Source organism: Chlorocebus sabaeus, chromosome 5 (assembly GCF_047675955.1).
Source record: "Chlorocebus sabaeus isolate Y175 chromosome 5, mChlSab1.0.hap1, whole genome shotgun sequence".
Classification (NCBI taxonomy): domain Eukaryota; kingdom Metazoa; phylum Chordata; class Mammalia; order Primates; family Cercopithecidae; genus Chlorocebus; species Chlorocebus sabaeus.
In genome coordinates, this window is record NC_132908.1 from 14,190,394 (window position 1) to 14,213,384 (window position 22,991).

General features: G+C 46.5%; 2 protein-coding genes across 7 annotated transcripts in view; one reads left to right on the top strand and one right to left on the bottom strand.

Annotated features, from left to right (window-relative positions):
* The window catches only part of PARN (poly(A)-specific ribonuclease), a 198,906-nt gene extending 181,997 nt beyond the window's left edge, over positions 1 to 16,909 (bottom strand). The window contains exons 1-7 of one of the 3 annotated variants that reach the window (XM_007986336.3): positions 16,746 to 16,909; positions 16,240 to 16,317; positions 14,847 to 14,926; positions 13,942 to 14,009; positions 13,779 to 13,860; positions 8,843 to 8,903; positions 1,647 to 1,812 (exon numbers count right to left, since the gene is read on the bottom strand). In XM_007986336.3, the coding sequence (XP_007984527.1) occupies positions 1,647 to 1,812; positions 8,843 to 8,903; positions 13,779 to 13,860; positions 13,942 to 14,009; positions 14,847 to 14,926; positions 16,240 to 16,317; positions 16,746 to 16,764 (554 nt within the window). In that variant the 5' untranslated portion in view covers positions 16,765 to 16,909. The remainder of the gene's footprint in view (positions 1 to 1,646; positions 1,813 to 8,842; positions 8,904 to 13,778; positions 13,861 to 13,941; positions 14,010 to 14,846; positions 14,927 to 16,239; positions 16,318 to 16,745) is intronic. The other 2 variants (XM_037989833.2, XM_037989834.2) reach the window with 2 other exon arrangements.
* A 2,473-nt stretch (positions 16,910 to 19,382) lies between these two features.
* Positions 19,383 to 22,991, top strand: part of BFAR (bifunctional apoptosis regulator) — a 42,838-nt gene continuing 39,229 nt past the window's right edge. The window contains exon 1 of one of the 4 annotated variants that reach the window (XR_005237708.2): positions 19,383 to 19,591. The gene's annotated coding sequence lies outside the window, so the exon portion shown is untranslated. The remainder of the gene's footprint in view (positions 19,592 to 22,991) is intronic. The other 3 variants (XM_007986324.3, XM_037989831.2, XM_037989830.2) reach the window with 3 other exon arrangements.

The window sequence follows — 22,991 nt, forward strand, 5'->3', positions numbered from 1 at the left end:
GATCGAGACCATCCTGGCTAACACGGTGAAACCCCGTCTCTACTAAAACATACAAAAAACTAGCCGGGTGTGGTGGCGGCGCCTATAGTCCCAGCTACTCGGGAGGCTGAGGCAGGAGAATTGCGTAAACCCGGGAGGCGGAGCTTGCAGTGAGCTGAGATCCGGCCACTGCACTCCAGCCTGGGCGACAGAGCCAGACTCCGTCTCAAAAAAAAAAAAAAAAAAAGAATGTGTGACAATGTAATTCTACCAAATTACCCTATAACTTTTAGTTCAAAGACTTTTTTTAAAATGCTTTATTTTGACCTAGGCATAGAATCCCAGCACTCTGGGAGGTCAAGGTTGGGGGAATCACTTGAGCCCAGGAGTTCAAGACCAGCCTGGGCAATATACTGAGAGTCCCTCACTACAAAAAATAAATGTTAAAAATTAACTGGGCATGGTGCAGTGTAACTGTGGTCCCAGCTACTCCAGAAGCTGAGGTGGGACGATCGCCTGAGCCTGGGAAGTTGAGGCTGCAGTGAGCCGTGATCACAGCACTGCACTCCAGCCTTGGCAACAGAGTGAGACCCTGTTTCAAAAAATAAATAAAATGAAACAAAAAAAGCTTTATTTGGCATATTTTGGGGGGAAGAGGGTTACTGCTGTTATTAATTAGTGACAACTTCTCAAGGACTCGTCAGTACAAGTGATTTAATTTTTGACTTTCCCAGTAAAATGGTTACACCAACAACTAAGCTAAGCAAGACCAGACACTTGTCCAAGATCACATCTGCTTGTCAGCACCTTTACTGCAAGCAAAGAGAACACGGACATGCTACAAGCTGGATAAGCCTGATCCACTACTCTGCCTTCAAGGACATCGGACAGTGGCTGTCAGGTATTCAGTCCATGCAAGTTTTAGAAGTCAGCTGATTAGCATTTAAAAAACAAGAAAAGGGGCCAGGCAATGGCTCAGGCCGATAATCTCAGCACTCCAGGAGGCCGAGGCAGGAAGATCCCTTGAGCTCAGGAGTTTGACACCAGCCCAGGAAACACAGTGAGATCCATCTCTATTTAATTAAAAAAAAAAAAAAGTCCATGCAGGTCTGCCCATGTACTGAAATCTCGTGCCTAGTGACATGTAGCAAGTCCAAGTACAATACATGGAACTCTATTTACAATTTGTTGCTGTTGCACAAATTTGAATATGCCGGCTAGGCATGCTGGCTCACGCCTGTAATCGCAACACTTTGGGAGGCTGAGGTGGGCGGATCACTTGAGGCCAGGAGTTCGAGACCAGCGTGGCGAACATGGCAAAACCTCAGCTCTACTAAAAATATAAAAATTAGCTGGGTGTGGTGGCGCACGCCTATAATCCCAGCTACTCAGGAGGCTGAGGCACAAGAATTGTTTGAACCTGGGAGGCAGAGGTTGCAGTAAGCCAGGATTGCACCATTGCACTCCAGCCTGGGCAACAGAGCAAGACTATCTCAAAAATAAAACAAAAAAAAATTTTTTTAATATGCCACAATTACATCCTGCCATTCACAACGTCACACCTGTGTGTGTACTATGTTTGCAAAGCAGAGGTTTGAGATACACATGCCTGTCATGCCCCAATATACAGCATACAGCGCACGCTTAGTTTTAGTTTAGGAACTTACACCACTTGGTCAATAAACTTCTTTTGATCCTCAGGAATCGTGACAGGACATTTTGAAGTGTTAGGTGATACGTAGGACAGAGCTCCTGCACCATTCGCCTGTGAACGTTTTTCATCATACTGCTCTCTTAACTGTCTTTCTTCTTCCTGATTTAAATATGGAATTCCTAAGCATGATTTTAAAAAGAACACATTAGCAGAAGTAGCTGTCTAACATAAAATTTGTTTAACAAACCAAAGAGTCGAAATTACTCAGGAAAGATTTACCATATTTAACTACATCTCAAAAAATGAACAGAAAGGCAAGTGATTTTGAAATGTGTTTATCATTCATCCATTCATTCAGTCTTCTTTCAAGAAATATTTATCTGGAACTTATGCTTTGCCAAAGCATTATATTAGGCACTGGGGAATGAACATCCTTCTCTGTAGTGAAGGGAACTACTTCTGACAAGATAATCAGGAAAGTAAGGGAAAACCCAAAGGATGAGAATAATTCGGATATGAAAGGAGCTAGTGGAAGAATCCTTCGGGTAGGGAAACAAGTATGAATACCCAGAAGATGGCAATGGCTTGGACTATTCCAGGAGCAGCAAGGAGCTGGTGTGGCCAGACGTCATGAGCAAAAATGAAATGAATGGTACAGTATCAGATTGGAGAGAGTATGGAGCAAGATTCTGCAGGCCCTCACAGGCCAGGGTAAGAAATGCACATTATTCTAACAGTGACTGGACAACATTAGAAGATTTTAAGCAAGATAATTACCTTACCTGCATAATGCTTAAAAGGCCATGACAACTACTCTGAGAGTGGAAGTTGGGAAACAAGTTAGGAGCAATTATCCAGGCAAGAAACAAGAGCTGGATCAGAGGTCAGCAAATTTTTGCTTTGTTTTAAGACAGAGTCTTACTCTGTCACCCAGGCTGGCGAGCAATGGCACAATTTGAGCTCACTGCAACCTCTGCCTCCCAGGTTCAAGCAATTCTTCTGTCTCAGCCTCTGGAGTAGCTGGGATTACAAGAGTGCGCCATCACACCAGGCTAATTTTTGTATTTTCAGTAGAGACAGGGTTTCACCACGTTGGCCAGGCTGGTTTCGAACTCTTGACCTCACCGCCCGCCTCAGCCTCCCAAAGTGCTGGGATTACAGGCAGGAGTCACCGCCACCAAGCCCAGCCAGCAAACTTTTTCTTAAAAGGCTTGATGGTAAATGTTTTAGGCTTGTGGGCCATGGGGGTCTCTGTTGCAATACTCAACCCTGCTGTTGTGGCACAAAAGCAGCCATACACAGAATGTACATGTACAGGCATAGCTGTAGTCCAACAAATCTTATTTACAAAACAGGGAGCAAGCAGTGGGCTGTCGTTTGTAACCCTGGCGTTGACTACAGAGATGGCAGGGTAGATGGAGACAGTGATTTTCTAGACATAAGAGGTAACATTTACTGATACTCTGGAGATGACAGATAAAGGGAAAGGCAAAATCAGGAAAAACACCTTGCAGCCAGGCGCAGTGGCTCATGCGTGTAATCCAACCACTTTGGTAGGCCAGGGCAGGTGGATCACGAGGTCAAGAGATGGAGACAATCCAGGCCAACATAGTGAAACCCCATCTCTACTAAAAATACAAAAATTAGCTGGGCATGGTGGTGCATGCCTGTAGTCCCAGCTACTTGGAAGACTGAGGCAGGAGAATCGCTTGAACCCAGGAGGCACAGGTTGCAGTGAGCCGAGATCGTGCCACCACACGTCAGCCTGGTGACAGAGCGAGACTCCGTCTCAAAAAAAAACAGAAAAAAAAAACAAAAACAAAACCTTGCTCTTCGGTTCAAGCAATTGGGAAGATGGTAGGGCCACTAACTGATGTGAAGACAAAGAGAAGAAAAATAGGTATTGGGGTCCAAGGAGTGAAAATCAAAAGCTACCTTTTGGACATACTATTTTTTTTCTTTTAGGACAAAGTATTGCTCTGTCACCCAGCCTGGAGTGCAATGGCACAATCTGAGCTCACTGCAACCTCCACCTCTCAGGTTCAAGCAATTCTCTTGCCTCAGTCTCCCAAGTTGATGGGACTACAGGCACCCACCACCACGCCCAGCTAATTTTTGTATTTTTAGTAGAGACAAGGTTTCACCATGTTAGCCAGGCTGGTCTTGAACTCCCGATCTCAGGTGATCTGCCCGTCTCAGCCTCTCAAAGTGCTGGGATTACAGGCATGAGCCACTGCGCCCAGCCACGGACATATCAAATCATCTAAGAGTATACACAAATTAAAACTTGCAGTTACAAGCTCAAGAGAAAGGTGTTGAAATATAAATTTAGTTATCACTGGGATATGGGTGGTATTAAAAGCCATGGGGACCAGGCGCAGTTGCTGATGTCTGTAAACCCAGCACTATGGGAGGCTGAGGCAGGCAGATCACCTGAGGTCAGGAGTTCAAGACCAGCCTGACCAACATGGAGAAACCCTGTGTCTACTAAAAATACAAAATTAGCCAGGCGTGGTGGCACATGCCTGTAATCCCAGCTACTTGTGAGGTTGAGGTAGGAGAATCGCTTGAACCCAGGAGGCGGAGATTGCGGTGAGCCGAGATTGCGCCATTCCACTGCAGCCTGGGCGGCAAGAGCGAAACTCCGTCTCCCAGAAAAAAAAAAAAAAAAAACACCATGGGAGGCCGGGAGCCTGGCTCATGCCTATGATCCCAGCACTTTGGGAGGCTGAGGAGGGCGGATCACTTAAGATCAAGAGTTTAAGATCAGCCTGTTCAATATGGTAAAACGCCCTCTCTATCAAAAAGTACAAAAATTTGCCATGCATGGTGGCACGCGCCTGTAGTCCCAGGTACTCAGGAGGCTGAGGTGGGAGAATCACGTGAATCTGGGAGGTGGTGGTTGCAAGTGAGCCAAGATCACGCCACTGCACTCCAGCCTGGGCAACAGGGTGAGACTGTCTCAAAACAACAATAACAACAAAGCCAAGGGACACTAAGGAATTTGTAGAAAGAACAATGAATGCAGAAAACCACCATCTGTCAACGATAATTGCTTAAAGCAAGAATTATCAATGGATGCTAAAACTAACTGGCAAAAAAAGTGGTCCAAGTTAACATCACCAGTAACAGGACAAACGACATCATGTGCCTCCTGGGATGATACACGGAGAAGAACACACACAAAGGAGAAGCAGGGAAGGCAACAGATAGTGAAAAAGCAATGTAAGTCAACAGATTGCTGAAATAGGTACCAGAGCAAGTGAATTAGAAGCACAAGAAGTAGTACTCTCAAAGAAAGAAACATGAAAAACACTAAAAACAATAAATGAGGCCAAGGACAACAGCTCATTCCTATAATCCCAGAGTTTTAGGGGGTGGCAGCAGGAATACTGCTTGAACCCAGGAGTTTGAGACCAGCCTGGACAATATAATGAGACCCTGTCTCTATAAAAAACATAAAAATTAGCTGGGCATGATGATGTGCGCCTACGGTTCCAGCTACACAGAAGGCTGAAGTTAGAGAATCACTTGGGCCGGGCGCGGTGGCTCAAGCCTGTAATCCCAGCACTTTGGGAGGCGGAGACGGGCGGATCACGAGGTCAGGAGATCGAGACCATCCTGGCTAACACGGTGAAACCCCGTCTCTACTAAAAATTACAAAAAACTAGCCGGGCGAGGTGGCGGGCGCCTGTAGTCCCAGCTACTCGGGAGGCTGAGGCAGGAGAATGGCGTGAACCCAGGAGGCGGAGCTTGCAGTGAGCCGAGATCTGGCCACTGCACTCCAGCCTGGGTGACAGAGCAAGACTCCGTCTCAAAAAAAAAAAAAAAAAAAAAAAGAGAATCACTTGGGCCAGGGGGTCAAGGTTGCAGTGAGCCATGAATGTGCCAGTGCACTCCAGCCTGGTGACAAAGCAACACCCTGTCTCAAAAAAGGAAAAAAAAAAAAGATAGTAAATGAGAGGTGCAGTTTTTGACCCTAAGATCCATGACACTGCCACTGATATAGAGGACTAAAGACAGATAGAAACAAAGACTGCTGACCACCTGGTCAAGAAACAGACCAGAGCATTTGCTGGTTATCCTTGAGGATACTAAAGTCACCCAGAGAAGGGCAGGAGTGGAGAGAATGATAACACACCAAGGCCAAGGCTATGATGCACGCTGCGCCTACAGGAATTAGTACAGACAGGCACTGCAGAGCTGGTGACAGCCTGAGAATGCTGGCTCCTGTACAAAAGAAAATTCAGGTGCCAGGCGCAGCAATCACACCTGTAATCCCAGCACTTTGGGAGGCCGAGGCAGGTGGATCATCTGAGGTCGGAAGTTGGAGACCAGCCTGGCCAACATGGAGAAACTGTCCCTAATAAAAATACAAAATTAGCCGGGTGTGGTGGCACATGCCTATAATCCCAGCTACTTGGGAGGGTGAGGCAGGAGAATCACTTGAACCCGGGAGGCGGAGGTTGCGGTGAGCCAAGATCGCACCATTGCACTCCGGCCTGGGCAACAAGAGCAAAACTGTCTCAAAAAAAAAAGAAAAGAAAATTCCGGTGTCTGAAGGTGGCATGGGGAAACAAGGAGGACACCTAGCACAGCCTGGCCAGAGGAAGACAAGAGTGAGAGGGAAAACCAGGGATGGAGAAGGCTACAGGGGGAAACTAACAAGAGGAGTCACCTGGTTTCCTTTCAGACAAGGAAATCAAAGGAACTTGAGAGAAGACTGCTGTAAGGAAAGGGCCTGACATTTACAGAGCCTGAATGGAAAGTCTTGCAAATGGAGAGAGATGAGGGTGTAAGTCAGATTTAGAGCATATCAACAACAGCATGGGATGAGGCTTGGTAGTATGGATGACCTGGGAGTCCTAACTATTGTGATTAAAATATTCCAGGGCATGACTATAAAACAGAAGAAGGAGGCACATTCCAATCTGGCTGTTTCTCTTCTTCTATGAAAAAAAAAAAAAGTTAGAACTATGCATCCATATGAGTACCGGATAAAGTGGTTCCTTCAAGAAATGCTGCCACTAGTCCAATACAATGCTCTAAATGCATTTGGAACTTCTATTTTATAATGGCTTTCAGAGTCAAGTATGAGACTAATAAAAAAAAATTTATTTATAATACCCAAACCATATTGCTCTGCTGGTTCAGTCACTATGTGAAGCAGTTTTGGCTCAAAAAAAGTTTGTTTTCATTACCTCCAAAGATCGAAATCAACAAAAATTAAGATGCAGCACCACTGAGGCAATTAAAAAACAATATGGGCTAGGCCCGGTGGCTCATGCCTGTAATCCCAGCACTTTAAAAGGCAAAGGCGAGTGAATCACGTGAGGTCAGGAGTTCAAGACCAGCCCGGCCAACATAGTGAAACCCCGAACCTACTGAAAATACATAAATCAGGTGTGCGTGGCGGGGTGTGCCTGTGGTCTCAGCTACTCGGGAGGCTGAAGCATGAGAATCGCTTGAACCCGTTAGCGGAGGCTGCGGTGAGTCAACATCACACCACTGCACTCTAGCCTGGAAGTGAGATTCTGTCTCAAAAAAAAAAAAAAAAAACACCAATATGGCATGGGTACTAAACACCTTGCAAAGAGGTTCTGCTGAGAAGAGGAGAATTCATCTGAGGCCCATGTACTTTTTTCTGAGAAAAGTTCAGTTATTCTTGTTGGGATAAACCTCCTTCCCTCCTTCATTCATTAATTCTACAGTCACCATGGGGGAAAAAAAGCAAAATTTATGTAAATAATTTAATTAAAATATTGACCTTGTACATAATACCACTGCAAAAAGCACGGTCTTCCCAAACACTTTTGGAGAAACAAATGAAGAGGAAGGAAAACCAATCTGAAACGCTCTGATGTTCAGTACTCATGCACCCACTTGCATCAAATATTTGGTGATACAGAAAAGAAATCATGCTATGCAAGGGGATGTGAAATGAACAATACACAGTCCCTTCCTCAGGTGCTCCCCAGGCCATCACCCTAGCAAGTTAGCTATTATCAATCGTGCAGTCTCCGTACTTTCCTTCTCTCGTAAGAAATTAAGAAACTGTCTCCAACTATTAAAAAAGCAACAGGTAGGCAGGGTGTGGTGGCTCACGCCTGTAATCCCAGTATGCTGGGAGGCCAAGGCAGGTGGATTGTTTGAGAACAGTAGTTTGGGACCAGCCTGGGCAACATGGCAAAGTCCCATTTCTACAAAAAATACGAAAATCAGCCAGGCAGGCTGGCGCAAAGCTGTAGTCCCAGCAACTCGGGAGGGTGAGGTGGGAGAATCACTTGAGCCCAGCAGGTTAAGGTTCCAGTGAGCTATGATTGCACCACTGCACTCAGCCTGGGCGACAGAGTGGGACCCTGTCTCAAAATAATTCTTGCCAGCAGAGGTGTTACAAAAAACAAACATAAAAAATAAAATAAAAATAAACATGCACTAGCTGGCAAAGAGGGTTTTCATTACAGCATCACTGGAATACAGTACATTTGTAAAGTACACACCTCTTGTTACACTGAAAGAAAACAAGGCAGCATTCCCCAAGGCAATGCTCCCCAAGGCAGCATTCCCCAGTGGTGAGTTAGGCCACTATGTCACACCAGTGGTAGAACAAACAGCACTCAATAAAAACAGGAGTTTGAAGGGCCTTATCAGAGTTAAATGAAGTAGCATCTATTCTGTTCAGCTCATGGCTGATTTTTTTTTTTTCTTCCCCTAAAAGATCACAGTAGGCTGGGTGTGGTGGCTCACACTTGTAATCACAGCATTTTTGGAGGCTAAGGCGGGCAGATCACAAGGTCAGGAGATCGAGACCATCCTGGCTAACACGGTGAAACCCCGTCTCTACTGAAAATACAAAAAATTAGCCGGGCGTGGTGGCGGGTGCCTGTAGTCCCAGCTACTCGGGAGGCTGAGGCAGGAGAATGGCGTGAACCTGGGAGGCGGACCGTGCAGTGAGCCTAGATCACGCCACAGAACTCCAGCCTGGGTGACACAGCAAGACTCCTTCTCAAAAAAAAAAAAAAAAAAAAAAATCACAGTAAGCAAGTTTTTAAAAATTCTAAGACTGCACATGGCTACACAAGTATGCTGGAACTCTGAGACTGTGTTTCAGCAGACACAAAATAATAATTCTCAACCAAGTCCAGACTTACTTCCTAAGGATACTGTGAAGGTTTATAAGCTCTAAAGATAGGTTACCCGTAATCTTACCATTGCGAAAAACTTTATTAAAATCAAATCCCTGGCTTGCTAGAAAGTCAATGCTGGAGCTCTGAAACAGAGTAAACAGAACACATGTTTTGGGGATGTTAGTGGCAGGAATATAAAGAGATGCAGAGAAGTAACTCAAACAAGAAAACAAAGACAACAAGGCAAGGAAGCAATGTGCCAAAGGTCACAATACAAGGAATTTCTACTCCACAAACAATCCATTAACCACTTAAAACATTTGGGCTTTTCTCCTTCATAGCTTACAAAACAAACATCCTTGGTTTTACAATTTTTTTTTTTTATAGACAGGGTCTCCCTATGTTGCCCAGGCTGGTCTCAAACTCCTGGACTCAAGCAACCCTCCTGCCTCGGCCTCCCAAAGTGCTGGGATTACAGACATGAGTCACCACACCCAGCCTGCTTCATAATATTTTTAAAATATCCATTGGGTAGACCGGCATAGTGGCTCACGCCTGTAATCCCAGCACTTTGGGAGGCAGAGGTGGGCACATCACTTGAGGTCAGAAGTTCGAGACCAGCCTGGTCAACATGGTGAAACCCTGTCTCTACTAAAAACACAAAAATTAGCCAGGTGTGGTGGTGTGCACCTGCAATCCCAGTTACTCAGGAGGCTGAGGTAGGAGAACTGCTTGAGTCTGGGTGGAGGAGGTTGCAGTGAGCCGAGATCGAGCCACTGCACTCCAGCCCAGGCGACAGAGCAAGACTCTGTATATATATTAAAAAAAAAAAAAGAAAACTCCACTGGGTGAACAGATATTCTCCCAATAGGCAGAAAGCTCCTGATCTCTTGACTGTTGTAGTACTGACTAGGAAACTGTAAATAGAACTGAAATGTATTTTATTATCCCATCCCAGGTTCAAGTTTAATGTAGCCTACATGCACAGGTTATAAGACACTGACATCCACCTCAAATTAGATAATGAAAACGCAAAATCTTAATTAAATGTTCTCAATGATCAAGATCAAAAGAGAGGCCAGGCACCGTGGCTCATATCTGCAAACCTAGCACTTAGGGAGGCCAAGGGAGGAAGATTGCTTAAGCCCAGGAGTTCAAGACCAGCCTGGGCAAAACAGTGAGACCCCATCTCCACAAAAAAATTTAAAAATTAGCCAGGCATGGTAGCACATACCTGTAGTCCCAGCTACACAGGGGCTGAGGTAGGAGGATCACTTGAGTACAGGAGGTCAGGAGGTTGAGGCTGTAGTGGGCTACTACCATGCCACTGCACTCCAGCCTGAGTGACAAAGTGAGACCTTGTCTCAAAACAAAAAAGATCAAAAGAGAAGTTCCCAATAATAAGCCTTACTAAACAAATATATCTCGAACCTAGCATGAGCCAAAATATGTTCCCAGATTTAAATAAAAACATTAGACTGGGCTGGACATGGTGGCTTACACCTGTAATCCCAGCACTCTGGGAAGCTGAGGTGGTTAGATCGCCAGAGCCCAGAAGTTTGTGTGACCAGTCTGGGCAACATGGCAAGATTCCACCTCAATTAAAAATAACAATAATAAAGTTATTTAAAAGTAAGTATATATTAGGTTGGGTGCAGTAGCTCACACCTGTAATCCCAGCACTTTGGGAGATTGTGGGAGGATAGCTTGAGCCCAAGAGTACGAGACCAGCCTGAGTAACAAAGGGAGACACGTCTCTACAAAAAATTTAAAAATTAGCCAGGTGTGGTGGTTCCCATCTGCAGTCCCAGCTATCCCACAGCTGAGGTGGGAGAATCAAGAAAATCATTTGAGCCCAGGAGTTCAAGTCTGCAGTGAGCTGTGATCGCACCACTGGACTCCAGCGTGGGTGACGGAACAAGACTCTGCCTCTTAAAAAAAAACAAAAAACAGGTTGAGTGTGTTGGCTCATGCCTGTAATCCCAACACTTTGGGAGGCTGAGGTGTTCAAGGCCAGGAGTTCAAGACCAGCCTGACCAACATGGTGAAACTCTGTCTCTACTAAAAACAAAAACAAAAACAAAAAACAGTGGCCGGGCACAGTGGCTCATGCCTGTAATCCCAGCACTTTGGGAGGCCAAGGCAGGCGAATCATGAGGTCAGGAGATTGAGACCATCCTGGCTAACATGGTGAAATCCCATCTCTATTAAAAATACAAAAAATTAGCCGGGTGCGGTGGCGGGCGCCTTTAGTCCCAGCTACTCGGGAGGCTGAGGCAGGAGAACGGCATGAACCCAGGAGGCGGAGCTTGCAGTGAGCCGAGATCACGCCACTGTACTCCAGCCTGGGCGACGGGGACTCTGTCTCCAAAAAAAAAAAAACCTTTGAATTAACAAAACCTTTTGCACTTTACTAGCCACTAGTTTGATTTGTCGTAAATGTAACATTTTCAAGATTGAAGAGTTGAAGCTGGGAGCAGTCTCATGCCTGTAATTCCAGCACTTCGGGAGGCCAAGGCAGGCGGATCACTTGAGGTCAGGAATTCGAGACCAGCGTGGTCAACATGGTGAAACCCTGTCTCTACTAAAAATACAAAAATTAGCCAGGCGTGCTGGCATGCACCTGTAGACCCAACTACTTGGGAGGCTGAAGCAGAAGAATCGCTTGAATTCGAAAGGCGGAGGTTACAGTGACCCAAGATCATGCCACTGCACTCCAGCCTGGGCAACAGAGTGAGACTCTGTCTCAAATAAAATGAAAAAATTCAGGACATGAGAATACGTATTTGGGAAGACAATTTGAGACACCCATCAAAACTTTAAATGCATATATCGTATGTCTCAACAATGCCCCTTCTAGGAAATCTACAATACAAAAAAATTCTTACCTATACAAAAAGATATACTGCACACACAGCAAGTTGACTACAGAATTGCTGATAACCATTGGAAAGCCTCCAAATTTCAATTAAGTAACTGATTAAACAAATTATATGTATCCATACTATGAAATAAAAGACATTCTACTGAGTGGCAAATGCGAGTTGCATAAAATGTGAATATTAGGATTCCACTTATATATATATACATATTTTTAAGACGGAGTCTCACTCTGTCATCTAGGCTGGAGTGCAGTGGCGCGATCTTGGCTTAATGCAACCTCCGCCCCCCGAGTTCATGCCATTCTCCTGCCTCAGCCTCCCGAGTAGCTGGGACTACAGACGCTTGCCACCAGGTCCGGCTAATTTTTTTTGTACTTTTAGTAGAGACGGGGTTTCACCGTGTTAACCAGGATGGTATCGATCTCCTAACCTTGTGATTCGCCAGCCTCGGTCTACCAAAGTGCTGGGATTACAGGCGTGAGTCACCGCGCCCAGCCCATTTTTTTAAATGTAAGCCTGGCACAGTGGTACATGCTTGCAATCCCAGCACTTTGGGAAGCCAAAGTGGGCAGACTGCTTGAGCCCAGGAGTTCGAGACCGGCTAAGGCAACATGGTAAAACCTTGTCTCTACAAAAAAAAAAAAAAAATTAGCTGGGCATGGTGGCATGTGCCCATAGTTCCAGCTACTCAGGAGGCTAAGGCAGGAAGATCACTTGAGCCAGCAAGGTCAAGGCTGCAGTGAGCCAGTTTTGAGAAAGAATTTGACATAACTCAATCACTGTGAAGCCTACCCTCGAGGCTTTCGTAACTGCATTACCATTAATCTGCAAGAGAAAGGAAAGATGGCAAGACTCAAATGAATTCATGTTGTTAGTGGGAGAGAAGATAGGATGCAAGATTTTAAATAAGAAAAGATTAAGACTTATTTTTAATCACATAGCCACACACCCATACCCCTTGTTCACATTCTCCTTATTCATTACAACAGATAATCAAAAGAGCAGAAAGGAAAAAGTGATATTTACTGAGTGTCTACCAGGTCAGCTACAACACCTCTAGAGGAAATATCCTAAAGCAGAACCACCCTAATATTGCCCCATCAATTAAGCTCTCTTCTCCTCAAGAGGAAACAGTAGTTTTTTTTCTACCCCCTGTTTCCTAATTAGTGAGCTTGAGAAAAGGAAGTGAGCATAAATAGTTTAACCCCTTCTGGGCTCTCTCTTTTTGGATAGGATACACACATACTCTACTTTTCCAGAAAATAAAGGTCTACACCCTTGGAGTGGATGCGAGGAGAATGAGTTAGGATAGCGAGAAGCCTCCCAGTCTTTATTTTTATTTTTATTTTAAAATAGAGATAAGGTCTCACTATTTTATGCCCAGGCTGGTCTCAAACTCCTGAGCTCAAGTGATTCTCCCATCTTAGCCTCCAAAACTGCTAGGATTACAGGTGTAAACCACCATGTTCAGCCAAGAAGCCTGTAAGTCTTGATGTGTAGGTGGTTCAACTTGGGGGTAAGATAATAAAAATCCCAAATGGAGTTACGAAGCTATGTTCTCAAATTCAGCTTTAGAATTACTAAACCTCATGTTCTCATATCCATCTGCCTGTCTCTGCATCTTATTCCATAATTCATTCTTTTTTTTTTTTTTTTTTGAGACTGAGTCTCGCTCTGTTGCCCAGGCTGGAGTGCAGTGGTGTGATCTCGGCTCACTGCAACCTCTGCCTCCCCGGTTCACGCCATTCTCTTGCCTCAGCCTCCCCCAGTAGCCGGGATTACAGGCACCCATGACCACACTCGGCTAATTTTTTTTTTTTGTATTTTCAGTACAGACGGGGTTTCACCATGTTAGCCAGGATGGTCTTGATCTCCTGACCTCATGATCCGCCCACCCCAACCTCCCAAAGTACTAGGATTACAGGCATGAGCCGCCACACCTGGCCTTCCTTAATTCACTCTACAGCAAAGGAGGAGATAACAGGGTCATTTATTTATTACCCTAAAACTGAAGGTCAAAGGTGAAATGATTTGCCCCAAAGCCCAAAGTTAGTAGTAGAACCAAATTCTGATTCCACATCTTCATGCTGCCTCATCAGCAATTCAGAAAAGAAAAAACTCAATTATGCTACTTACCTGACAAACAAATTTGACATCTGGTGAGGATCTATTGAAGGGTTTCGGGAAAACATAGAAGTTAAATGACTTCGTTATATACCTGGGATAAGATAAAAGGAGACTTAGGAGGTGCCACTGTGTCACAAAAACAGAATTCCCAACGTTTGTTAAAACAACTTACTTTGAATCTGTGTAGTCATACTTAAAAGTGCAAAGGCCAAACTGAAATAGCAAAAAGTCCATGGAATGCTGGAAAAGGGAAATAAAACATGTCACAACAGTGCTGCGTATTTCATGTGAGCATAGCATTCTCAAACAGGTGGGCTTTCTGAATTACTCAATGAGACTTCAGCAGAATACTTCTAAGTAGAACAGATTACACATATGAATCAGAAGCATTACTAATTTGTATACATTTCATAATACTTTTCCCATTTAAGGACCTATTTATCCATCATCCAAAGAATCATATTAGGTCTATTTCCAAATGATTAAAATAACTGCCTCATATTTCCTAGGAATCAAATTAACACTGAAAATGCTAAATCTTCCCCAAAATGTTTTCCAGCAAACAATTATTTTTGCTGTTTTAAATATCATTAAAATAATACTTTAAGGCCAGGTGTGGTGGCTCACATCTGTAATTCCAGCACTGTGGGAGGCTGAGGCAGGAGGATCGTTTGTGGCCGGAAGTTCGAGACCAGACTGGTCAACAGAGTGAGACTGATCTCTACAAAAGAATATGTAAAAATTTAAAAAAAAAAAAAAAAAAAAAACTGGCTGGGCACAGTGGCTTGCGCCTGTAGTCCCAATTACTTGGGAGGCTGTGGCAGGAGAATCACTTGAGCCAGGAGTTCAAGGCTCCACCGAGCAATGATCATGCCACTGCACTCCAGCCTGGGTGACAAGAGTGAGACCTTGTCTCTAAAACAAGACAAAACAAAAAAATCAATTCATGGCTAGGTTTGAGGAGAAAATACTACACTTACAAAACCTTAATGTACAAGTTTAATAACAATATTTCTCTATCATTTAACATAAGGAAGGCTAACATAAGAAAAAAGATTTTCTAACACATCCACTTGCCTTTTTAAGCTTCTGATACCTTTCTTCTGGAGTGTCAAAACCATTTGTTAATGCAGAGACTGAAGGTCCATCACTGATTCCTAGATTTTAAGAAATAAAAATGTTTAACTTACTAATAAATACTAACGTAAAAATGCCAGTCAACCATTCAGTGCCTCTATAATGTCATATCACGAATTAAGGTTACTTGGAAGCACTCCCTAACTTACTTTTTCAAAATAAGCATTAATTTTGCTGGCCACTAGGTTAAACCCTCTAATAATGAACTTAAGAGATGTGAATGTTTCAACTTGAGAATAGGCAGTTCCAGTGTCTAAAATGTGACTGAAAACACAGTAATCATTTAAGAAAACAACCTCTATGCTTGAATAAATTTTGCTGCTTTAAAAGATTCTTGTATAAGCACACATCAATAAATCCCTAAGTACGTTACTGCCAGAGTTCCAGTCTTGGTCAAGAGTTTGGAGTGGTTAATATCTATACAAAGAATGTATCTTCAAGGTAAAGGGAAAATTATTTCTGGTGAAAACTCTTAGCTTCCTAGGGAAGTGACTCCAACTAGAAACTGCTTAAAGCCAAGGATAATATTTACCCCTGCATGGAAAATCAGACAGCAAAAATGGATATCCACATTAAAGGGAGTGAACCGTTCATATTGACATCGACAATTTTAAAACTAGCCTTTGCTCCCCCTAAAAAAGGGACAAAAAAATTGCAACTTTAAGTGTCAGTGAAGTATTTCCTGTATACACATCTGCTGAGGCAGGCAATGAACACGTCCACTAATGCATAAAAAAAATCTCATTTATCTGCAAAAACCTGACCCTAGCCGGTCACAAAAGGGCAAATATTGTAAGATTCCACTTATATGATATGTCAAGGGCAGTCATATTCAGAGAAAAATGGCGGTTGCTAAAGCCTGGAGGAAAGGAGGAATGCCGAGTTTAAGGTGTAAAGAGTTGCAGTTTGTGAAGATGAAGAAGTCCTAGAAATGGATGGGGATGTTTGCAAAGCAGTGTGAATGTACTTCATGCCACTTAACTGTAAAGTCACTTAAAACGGCACATTCATGTTATATCTATTTTACCATCAAGAAAAAAAAAGTCTGACCCTAATCCTCGAGCTCTCCGCGATGTACATGCCGCACTGTTTTAAGCAGCACCAAAACCATCATCTCTATCTGCAATCCTGAGTGCAATCACAAACCCACGGCATTTCATTTCTTCCGTGCTTTTGAAACGTTTAAAAGGTAACACTGAGACCTGTGAAACCAGCCCAAGGCTACTAACAGCGAGAGGCCACCATCAAGCATAAGAAGTCTGGGGCTGGGGGACTGAAAGAGCCTTGGCTACGCACCGCAAGGCGGTAGCCTGAGCTTGCGAGGGAGGGATACCTGAAAACTCCCCATCGATGGCGAAGAAGTCGGCCTCCTCTATGGCCTGGTACACTTTGTGAAGATTACTCTTAAAATCTGCGGAGAAACCGAAAAGAGGCTCAGAACCAGTGGCCTGAATTCCTGCTAAGGGGAGAGGGAAGGAGGGCCGAGGACCTCCTGAGGCTGAGAGCCGGAAGGGAAAAAGTCTCGGAGGTGTGCACCAGGGCGAAGGTAATGAGGTCCTGGAGGGGTGCATGGGCAGGGGGAACAAGCCCCGGGGGGTGCCCGGGCCGGAGGACAAGGCCCCGAGTGGTGCCGGGATTGGAGGAGTAAGTACAAGGACCCTAGGATGCACGGTCCGCAGCGGGACAGGACCCCTGGAGGCGCACCGGCTTAAGGAGGGAAAAGCCCTGAGGGGCTGCCTCAGCCCCACGCCCAGCCAAATAGGCCGGACATGGTCTCGGCCTAGCAGGCCAGGGATAACGGGGTGTGGGGAGGCGGGGAGGTGCACGGCGAACACGCACTGCTCCTGATTATCTCCATTCTGCAGAGTGGCCGGAACCCCGGCCCCACACGGGCCCGCGCTCGCCTCAGCGGTTCTACTCGCCGAATTCCGCGGCGACCGCGGCAGTAGCTGAGGCAGCACCAGCCGAGACGGCAGCCGCAACTTCCGGAAACAGCGCGCGCCTGCTGCGCTTGCGTCAGCGCCTGCGTCGGCGGCGGGGGCGGGGCCAAGGCTGGGCTCCTTTCACTCCTGACAGGGACAGGGGAGGGGCGTGGCTATCGAAGTCCCCAAGGCGTGGCCTAATTTGTGCGGGCATTCACTTTAGTAGAAAAAATGTGCCTGTCTCGACATCCAGTCAACCAGGAAATACTTATTGGGGTTCTACGAAATGCTCGCCACTCTTATAGGGGTGGAGATACAGTGATGAATAGGAAAACGTGCTCTCTGCCCCATTGTAACTTAAACTTGGAGTAAGGGGAAATTCAGGCAGGAGTCAAACTTGCCATTTGGTAACACATGAAAATCGCTATTAAGAAAAAGAGCCGGTGATATAATAGAGAATAATGGGATCTGGGCGCGGTGGCTCACGCCTATCAGCCTAGCACTTTGGGAAGCCGAGGCGGGAGGCTCTGTTGAGCTGAAGAGTTCGAAACCAGCCTGGGCAGCATAGTGAGACCTGTCTCTTAAAAAAAAAAAAAAAAAAATTAGGCCGGACCGGTGGCTTACGCCTGTAATCTCAGCACTCTGGGAGGTCAAGGCGGGTGGATCAGGAGGTCAGGAGTTCGACACCAGCCTGGCCAACATAGTGAAACCCTGTCTTTCCTAAAATTATAAAAATTGGCCGAACTTGGTGACTCACGCCTGTAATCCTAGCGCTTTGGGAGGCCGAGGCGGGCAGATTACCTGAGGTCAGGAGTTCAAGAGCAGCCTGGCCAAAATGGTGCAACCCCGTCTCTACTAAAAATACAAAAAATTAGCCGAGTGCAGTGGTGCACGCCTGTAAACCCAGCTACTCCGGAGGCTGAGGCGGGAGAATCGCTTGAACCCGGGAGATGGAGGTTGCTGTGAGTCAAGATCACGCCACTGCACTGCAGCTTGGGCGACAGAACGAGACTTCTTTTCAAAAAAAAAAATTAAATTAAATTAAAAGAATAATGGGGGTTGTTACTTAGGTGATCAGGGAAAGCAAAGCTGAGACTCTTAGTTACTGCATTAGCCTCTGGGAATACTATGTCGAGTGCAACACATGAGGGCCGGGACTAATGGAATTGTATGTTGGTTTAGAGTTGCTGTTCTCCAATGCCTAGCACTAGGCTGACACAAAGTACACACTCAATAAGCATGGGTTGAATGAATACATTCAAGTTGGTCTTTCACAAAAGCCAACTATGAAAAAGTGGTTAGGGCCAGGTGCGGTGGCTCACGCCTGTGATCCTGGCACTTTGAGAGGCCGAGGCAGGCGGATTGCTTGAGGCCAGGAGCTCGAGACCTGCCTGGGCAACACGGTGAAACCCCGGCGGCACACGCCTGTAGTCCCAGCTACTCGGGAGGCTGAGGCAAGAGAATTGCTTGAACCCGGGAGGCAGAGGTTGCAGTGAGCCATTGCACTCCAACCTGGGCGACAGAGCGAGACTCCGTCTCCAAAATAAACAAACAAACAAAAAGAAAATTGATTAGAAGACTTATTTTCAAAATCTATCTCAGTCACTTATTAGTTCTGGAATGTATTAAACCATCCTAAACCTCAATATCCTGGGATTGTATTGAGGCTCAGTGGTGCTAATCAATTTGAACTGGGAAGTACCGTATTAATAACTCTGTATAAATAACTGTTTAGTGGGGGCCTGGCGCCATGACTCACACCTGTAATCCCAGAGTTTTCGGGGGCTGAGGCAGGAGGATCACCTGAGCCCAGGTGTTCCAGACCAGCCTGGGGAAGAGAGCGAGAACATGTCTCTATAAAAATAAAATGAAATTTTAAGATGAGTCAGGCGTGGTTGTGCACGCCTGTAGTCCCAACTATACAGGAGGCTGAGGTGGGAGAATCGCTTGAACCCAGGAGGCGGAAGGTGCAGTGAGCCGAGATCGTGCCACTGTACGTCAGTCTGGAGGGCGACAGAGCGAGACTCTGTCTCAAAAACAAATAACAACAACAAAACAAAACCAGATAATCAGCATAAATTCTAGACGCTGTGACCTAGACGCTGGGAAGGGGCGAAATGTGGTGATAAGAAAATCATTTCAAGCTGTACGAGGTGGCTCACGCCTGTAATCTCAGCACTTTGGAAGGCTGAGGCAGGAGGACCCCTTGAGGCCAGATGTTCAAGACCAGCCTGGAAAACATAGCAAGACCCCATCTCTACGAAAAAAAATATTGCAATAGAAATAAAACTCATTTAATTCCGATTCTTAACACCGCAAATTGAGCTTATAGTCCTGTGATCTTCTACACAAAATGTGAAGGCAAAAAAAAACTGTGGAGAGTACAGTGCGGTCTTGTAATATTATTTTAATTTCTAGGCAAAGCTTGTATCCTCCGGATACAAAAATAGCCGCCGAAGAGGAAAAGACACTGACACTCCCGGGTACTTGGTCTGTGGGTGAAAAGGAAGGGGCGGGACCGGCGATGTTACGCATGCGCCCACTTCTTCCAGCTGGGAGTGGCCGCTCTAGGCAGCGGGGAGGTCGCGGGGTTGAGGGAGGTTCTGAAAGGAGAGCGGCCTCTCCTCTATGGTCGCGGGTCCGGAGCACTCTCCCCGCAGTCGGTCTTGTTACTTCCGGTAGCGAAGCCTCTAGTTCTTCCTTTGCTCCCGCGGGCGTCCGGGCTGGGAATAATGGCTCGGTTGGCCCGGGACGAGTGGAATGGTAAGCCGCGACACGGCTGGGGGGTGCTGAGGGGGCGACCCGGGCTTGATTTCGGGGCGTGACGTGGAAACGGAGCGGGAATCCCTTCTGCAGAGCCTCCCCGGCCGGGTCACAGGAGGCGCGCGGGGCCTCTCCTCACGCAGGCCCGAGTCCTGAGCATCCCCACTCCTGGCCGCGGGGTTCGGACCCCAGCTTGGCCAACCGCGCTATCCCTTCCCGAGAGCCCCATGTCCGCACAGCCGGTCCTTGGGCCTCGCCTGCGTCCTTTCGGGGGTCAGGGTCAGAGCCATTCGCTCCAGGGGCTCCCTAGGGCGGGAAGGAGGAGGTGTCGCTTCCAAAAACGTTGGAGGGGGACCTCGGGGCGTCTGCCCGCCAGTAGCGCTTGCCACACCCTGCAGCAGCCCGAGGCTCCTGATAATCGCCACGCTGAGTTTACGGTCTAATTGGCGAGGCATGTTATTGGCCCAGGGCGGAGCGATTGTGCGCATTCTTTAAAGTAAGGTGACCGAAGCGCAGAAGGGAGAAAGTGAAATCCCAAAGTCACGCTGGGGCCAGGCGAGAACTCCTGTCTTCTGATTCTGCGACTTGCGGCTCGGAAATAATTTGTGCAAAAGAGAATTTTCTTTTTTTCGTTTTTGAGACGGAGTCTTGCTCTGTCGCCCAGGCCTGAGTGCAGTAGAGCGATCTCGGCTCACTGCAACCTCCGCCTCCCGGGTTCAAGCGATTCTCTTGCCTCAGCCTTCTGGGTAGCTGGGATTACCGGCGCGCGCAACCACGCCCGGCTGATTTTTGTATTTTTGGTAGAGACGGGGTTTCACCATGTTGGTCAGACACGTCTCGAACTCCTGGCCTCAAGTGATCTGCCCGCCTCGGCCTCCCAAAGTGCCGAGATTACAGGCTTGAGCCACCGCGCCCGGCCGGGAATTTTCTTTTATTAAAAAAGCTGGCGGGAGGGGGCGACAAATGAGAGTCAGGTTGTGTTTAAACGGGGATCCTGTTAAGCCCTCAACTGTCGCCGTTGGGTCCTCCCCGCCGAGGCCCATTGGTCCGTCCTTTGCCAGGGGTGTTCTTGATGTCACTCTCCAAATCGCCAATAGGAAAGAGCTTTACTCTCTTCCCAGGGCACACCCCCGAGCCGGCACGGACTGCACGTGCTGATGGGATTGTTTTGTTTGTTCTTGTAGCTGCTGTTCTGTCAACATCCAGCCTGGGTATATCCTGACAGATGTGCTCTGCTTTTCCCTGTATCCATAAACTTGATGGAAACATTGTATTTCTCCAGGGCAGTTTTGTTTGCTTTTTGGCTCCAGCGTTTGGCAGTGGCACTAAGTAGGTAGCCATCACTGAATAAATGCTGCTGTTGATAATTCTGTTGATAATGCCCATCAGCCACAAAGTAAACTTTGAGTACCTATAGTTTGTCATCTAAACCTCACAACAGGGCGTGGCTCCGCAGCTCACACCTGTAATCCCAGCAGTTTGGGAGGCGGAAGTGGGAGTATCCCTTGAACCCAGGAGACCAGACCAACCTAGGCAACATAGGGAGACGACGCTGTCTCTTTAAAAAAAATTTTTTTTTTTTTTTTTTTTTTTTTTTTGAGACGGAGTCTCGCTCTGTCGCCCAGGCTGGAGTGCAGTGGCCGGATCTCAGCTCACTGCAAGCTCCGCCTCCCGGGTTCACGCCATTCTCCTGCCTCAGCCTCCCGAGTAGCTGGGACTACAGGCGCCCGCCACCTCGCCCGGCTAGTTTTTTGTATATTTTTAGTAGAGACGGGGTTTCACCGGGTTAGCCTGGATGGTCTCGATTTCCTGACTTCGTGATCCGCCCGTCTCGGCCTCCCAAAGTGCTGGGATTACAAGCTTGAGCCACCGTGCCCAGCCAAAAAAAATTTAAGTAAATCTCCCAACAGCCCTTTGAAATTGACATGATTATCCTAGACGGATCAGTGGGAAATAGGAAGTTTAGGAAGAATAAATTGGGACCCGATTTGGAACCCAGATCAGTGTCACTCCTAAGACCATACTGGTTCAGCTCTACCAGCCTAAGGAAATTATAATCCAGGAGATGAGAAAACATACACAAAGAAAAGTTATGCTAATGCACAGAGACAAGAAAGGTTAATTTGGGTGTTGGGGAGTTAGTCATTAAAGACTTTCAAGTGACAGTTGATTTGGGTCTTTTCAGTTGGATACTTTTGACCCAGCAATGTTGTGAAGCTGTGTTACAGATGAAGGGAACAATGTGAGGATAAGGAAAAATGTCCAAGGCTGGGCGCAGGAGCTCACGCCTGTAATCCCTGCACTTTGGGAGGCCAGGGCGGGCAGATTGCTTGAGCTCAGGTGTTCAAGATCAGTTTGGGATACACGGTGAAACCCCATCTCTACTAAAAATACGAAAATTAGCTCAGCGTGGTGGTGGGCGCCTGTTATTGCGGCTACTCGGGAGGCTGAGACACAAGAATCGTGTGAACCCAGGAGGCAAATGTTGCAGTGAGCCGAGATCATGCCACTGCACTCCAGCCTGGGCGACAGAGTGAGACTCAGTCTCAAAAAAATAAAAGATTGAAAACAAACAAAACCCAATAGTTAAGGTGTGGGTAACTTGGTAACTACCCATAGTTTTTGATAGCTATCTAGTTGCTGAACATCTGCAGAGTGTAGTACAGGATGGGTCCTTGAATATATGCCACGAGAAATGAAAGTGGGCAGGCTACAGTGAGAGCCAGGATAGCCTTCTCAGCCCGCCCTCATCTTACTCAACACCACCCAAGGCAATAAATCACAGGGCTTTAAGGTCTAGGCAGCAAGTTAGCATCTAGAGGAGCTAGTCACCTTTGCTCTACTGGTTTCTGACCCTGTCCAGAAAAAAAATCTATTTGGAGTTTGAAAATGCAACGTTTTATACAATAAGTGACTGTAAATGCTTCTCTTCTTTTTTTTTTTAAGATGGAGTCCCACACTCAGCTAATTTTTATATTCTTAGTAGAGACAGGGTTTCACCATATTGGCCAGGTTGGTCTTGAACTCCTGACCTCTTTATCCACCCGCCTTGGCCTCCCAAAGTGCTGACATTACAGGTGTGAGCCACCACGCCCGGCCACATTTGAGCACGTTTTAATTTTAGTAGTAGTCACTATAAATGGGTGGGCAGGCTGGGCGCGGTGGCCCAAGCCTGTAATCCCAGCACTTTGGGAGGCCGAGACGGGTAGATCACGAGGTCAGGAGATCGAGACCATCCTGGCTAACACGGTGAAACCCCGTCTCTACTAAAAAATACAAAAAACTAGCCGGGCGAGGTGGCGGGCACCTGTAGTCCCAGTTACTCGGGAGGCTGAGGCGGGGAGAACGGCGTGAACCCGGGAGGCGGAGCTTGCAGTGAGCTGAGATCCGGCCACTGCAC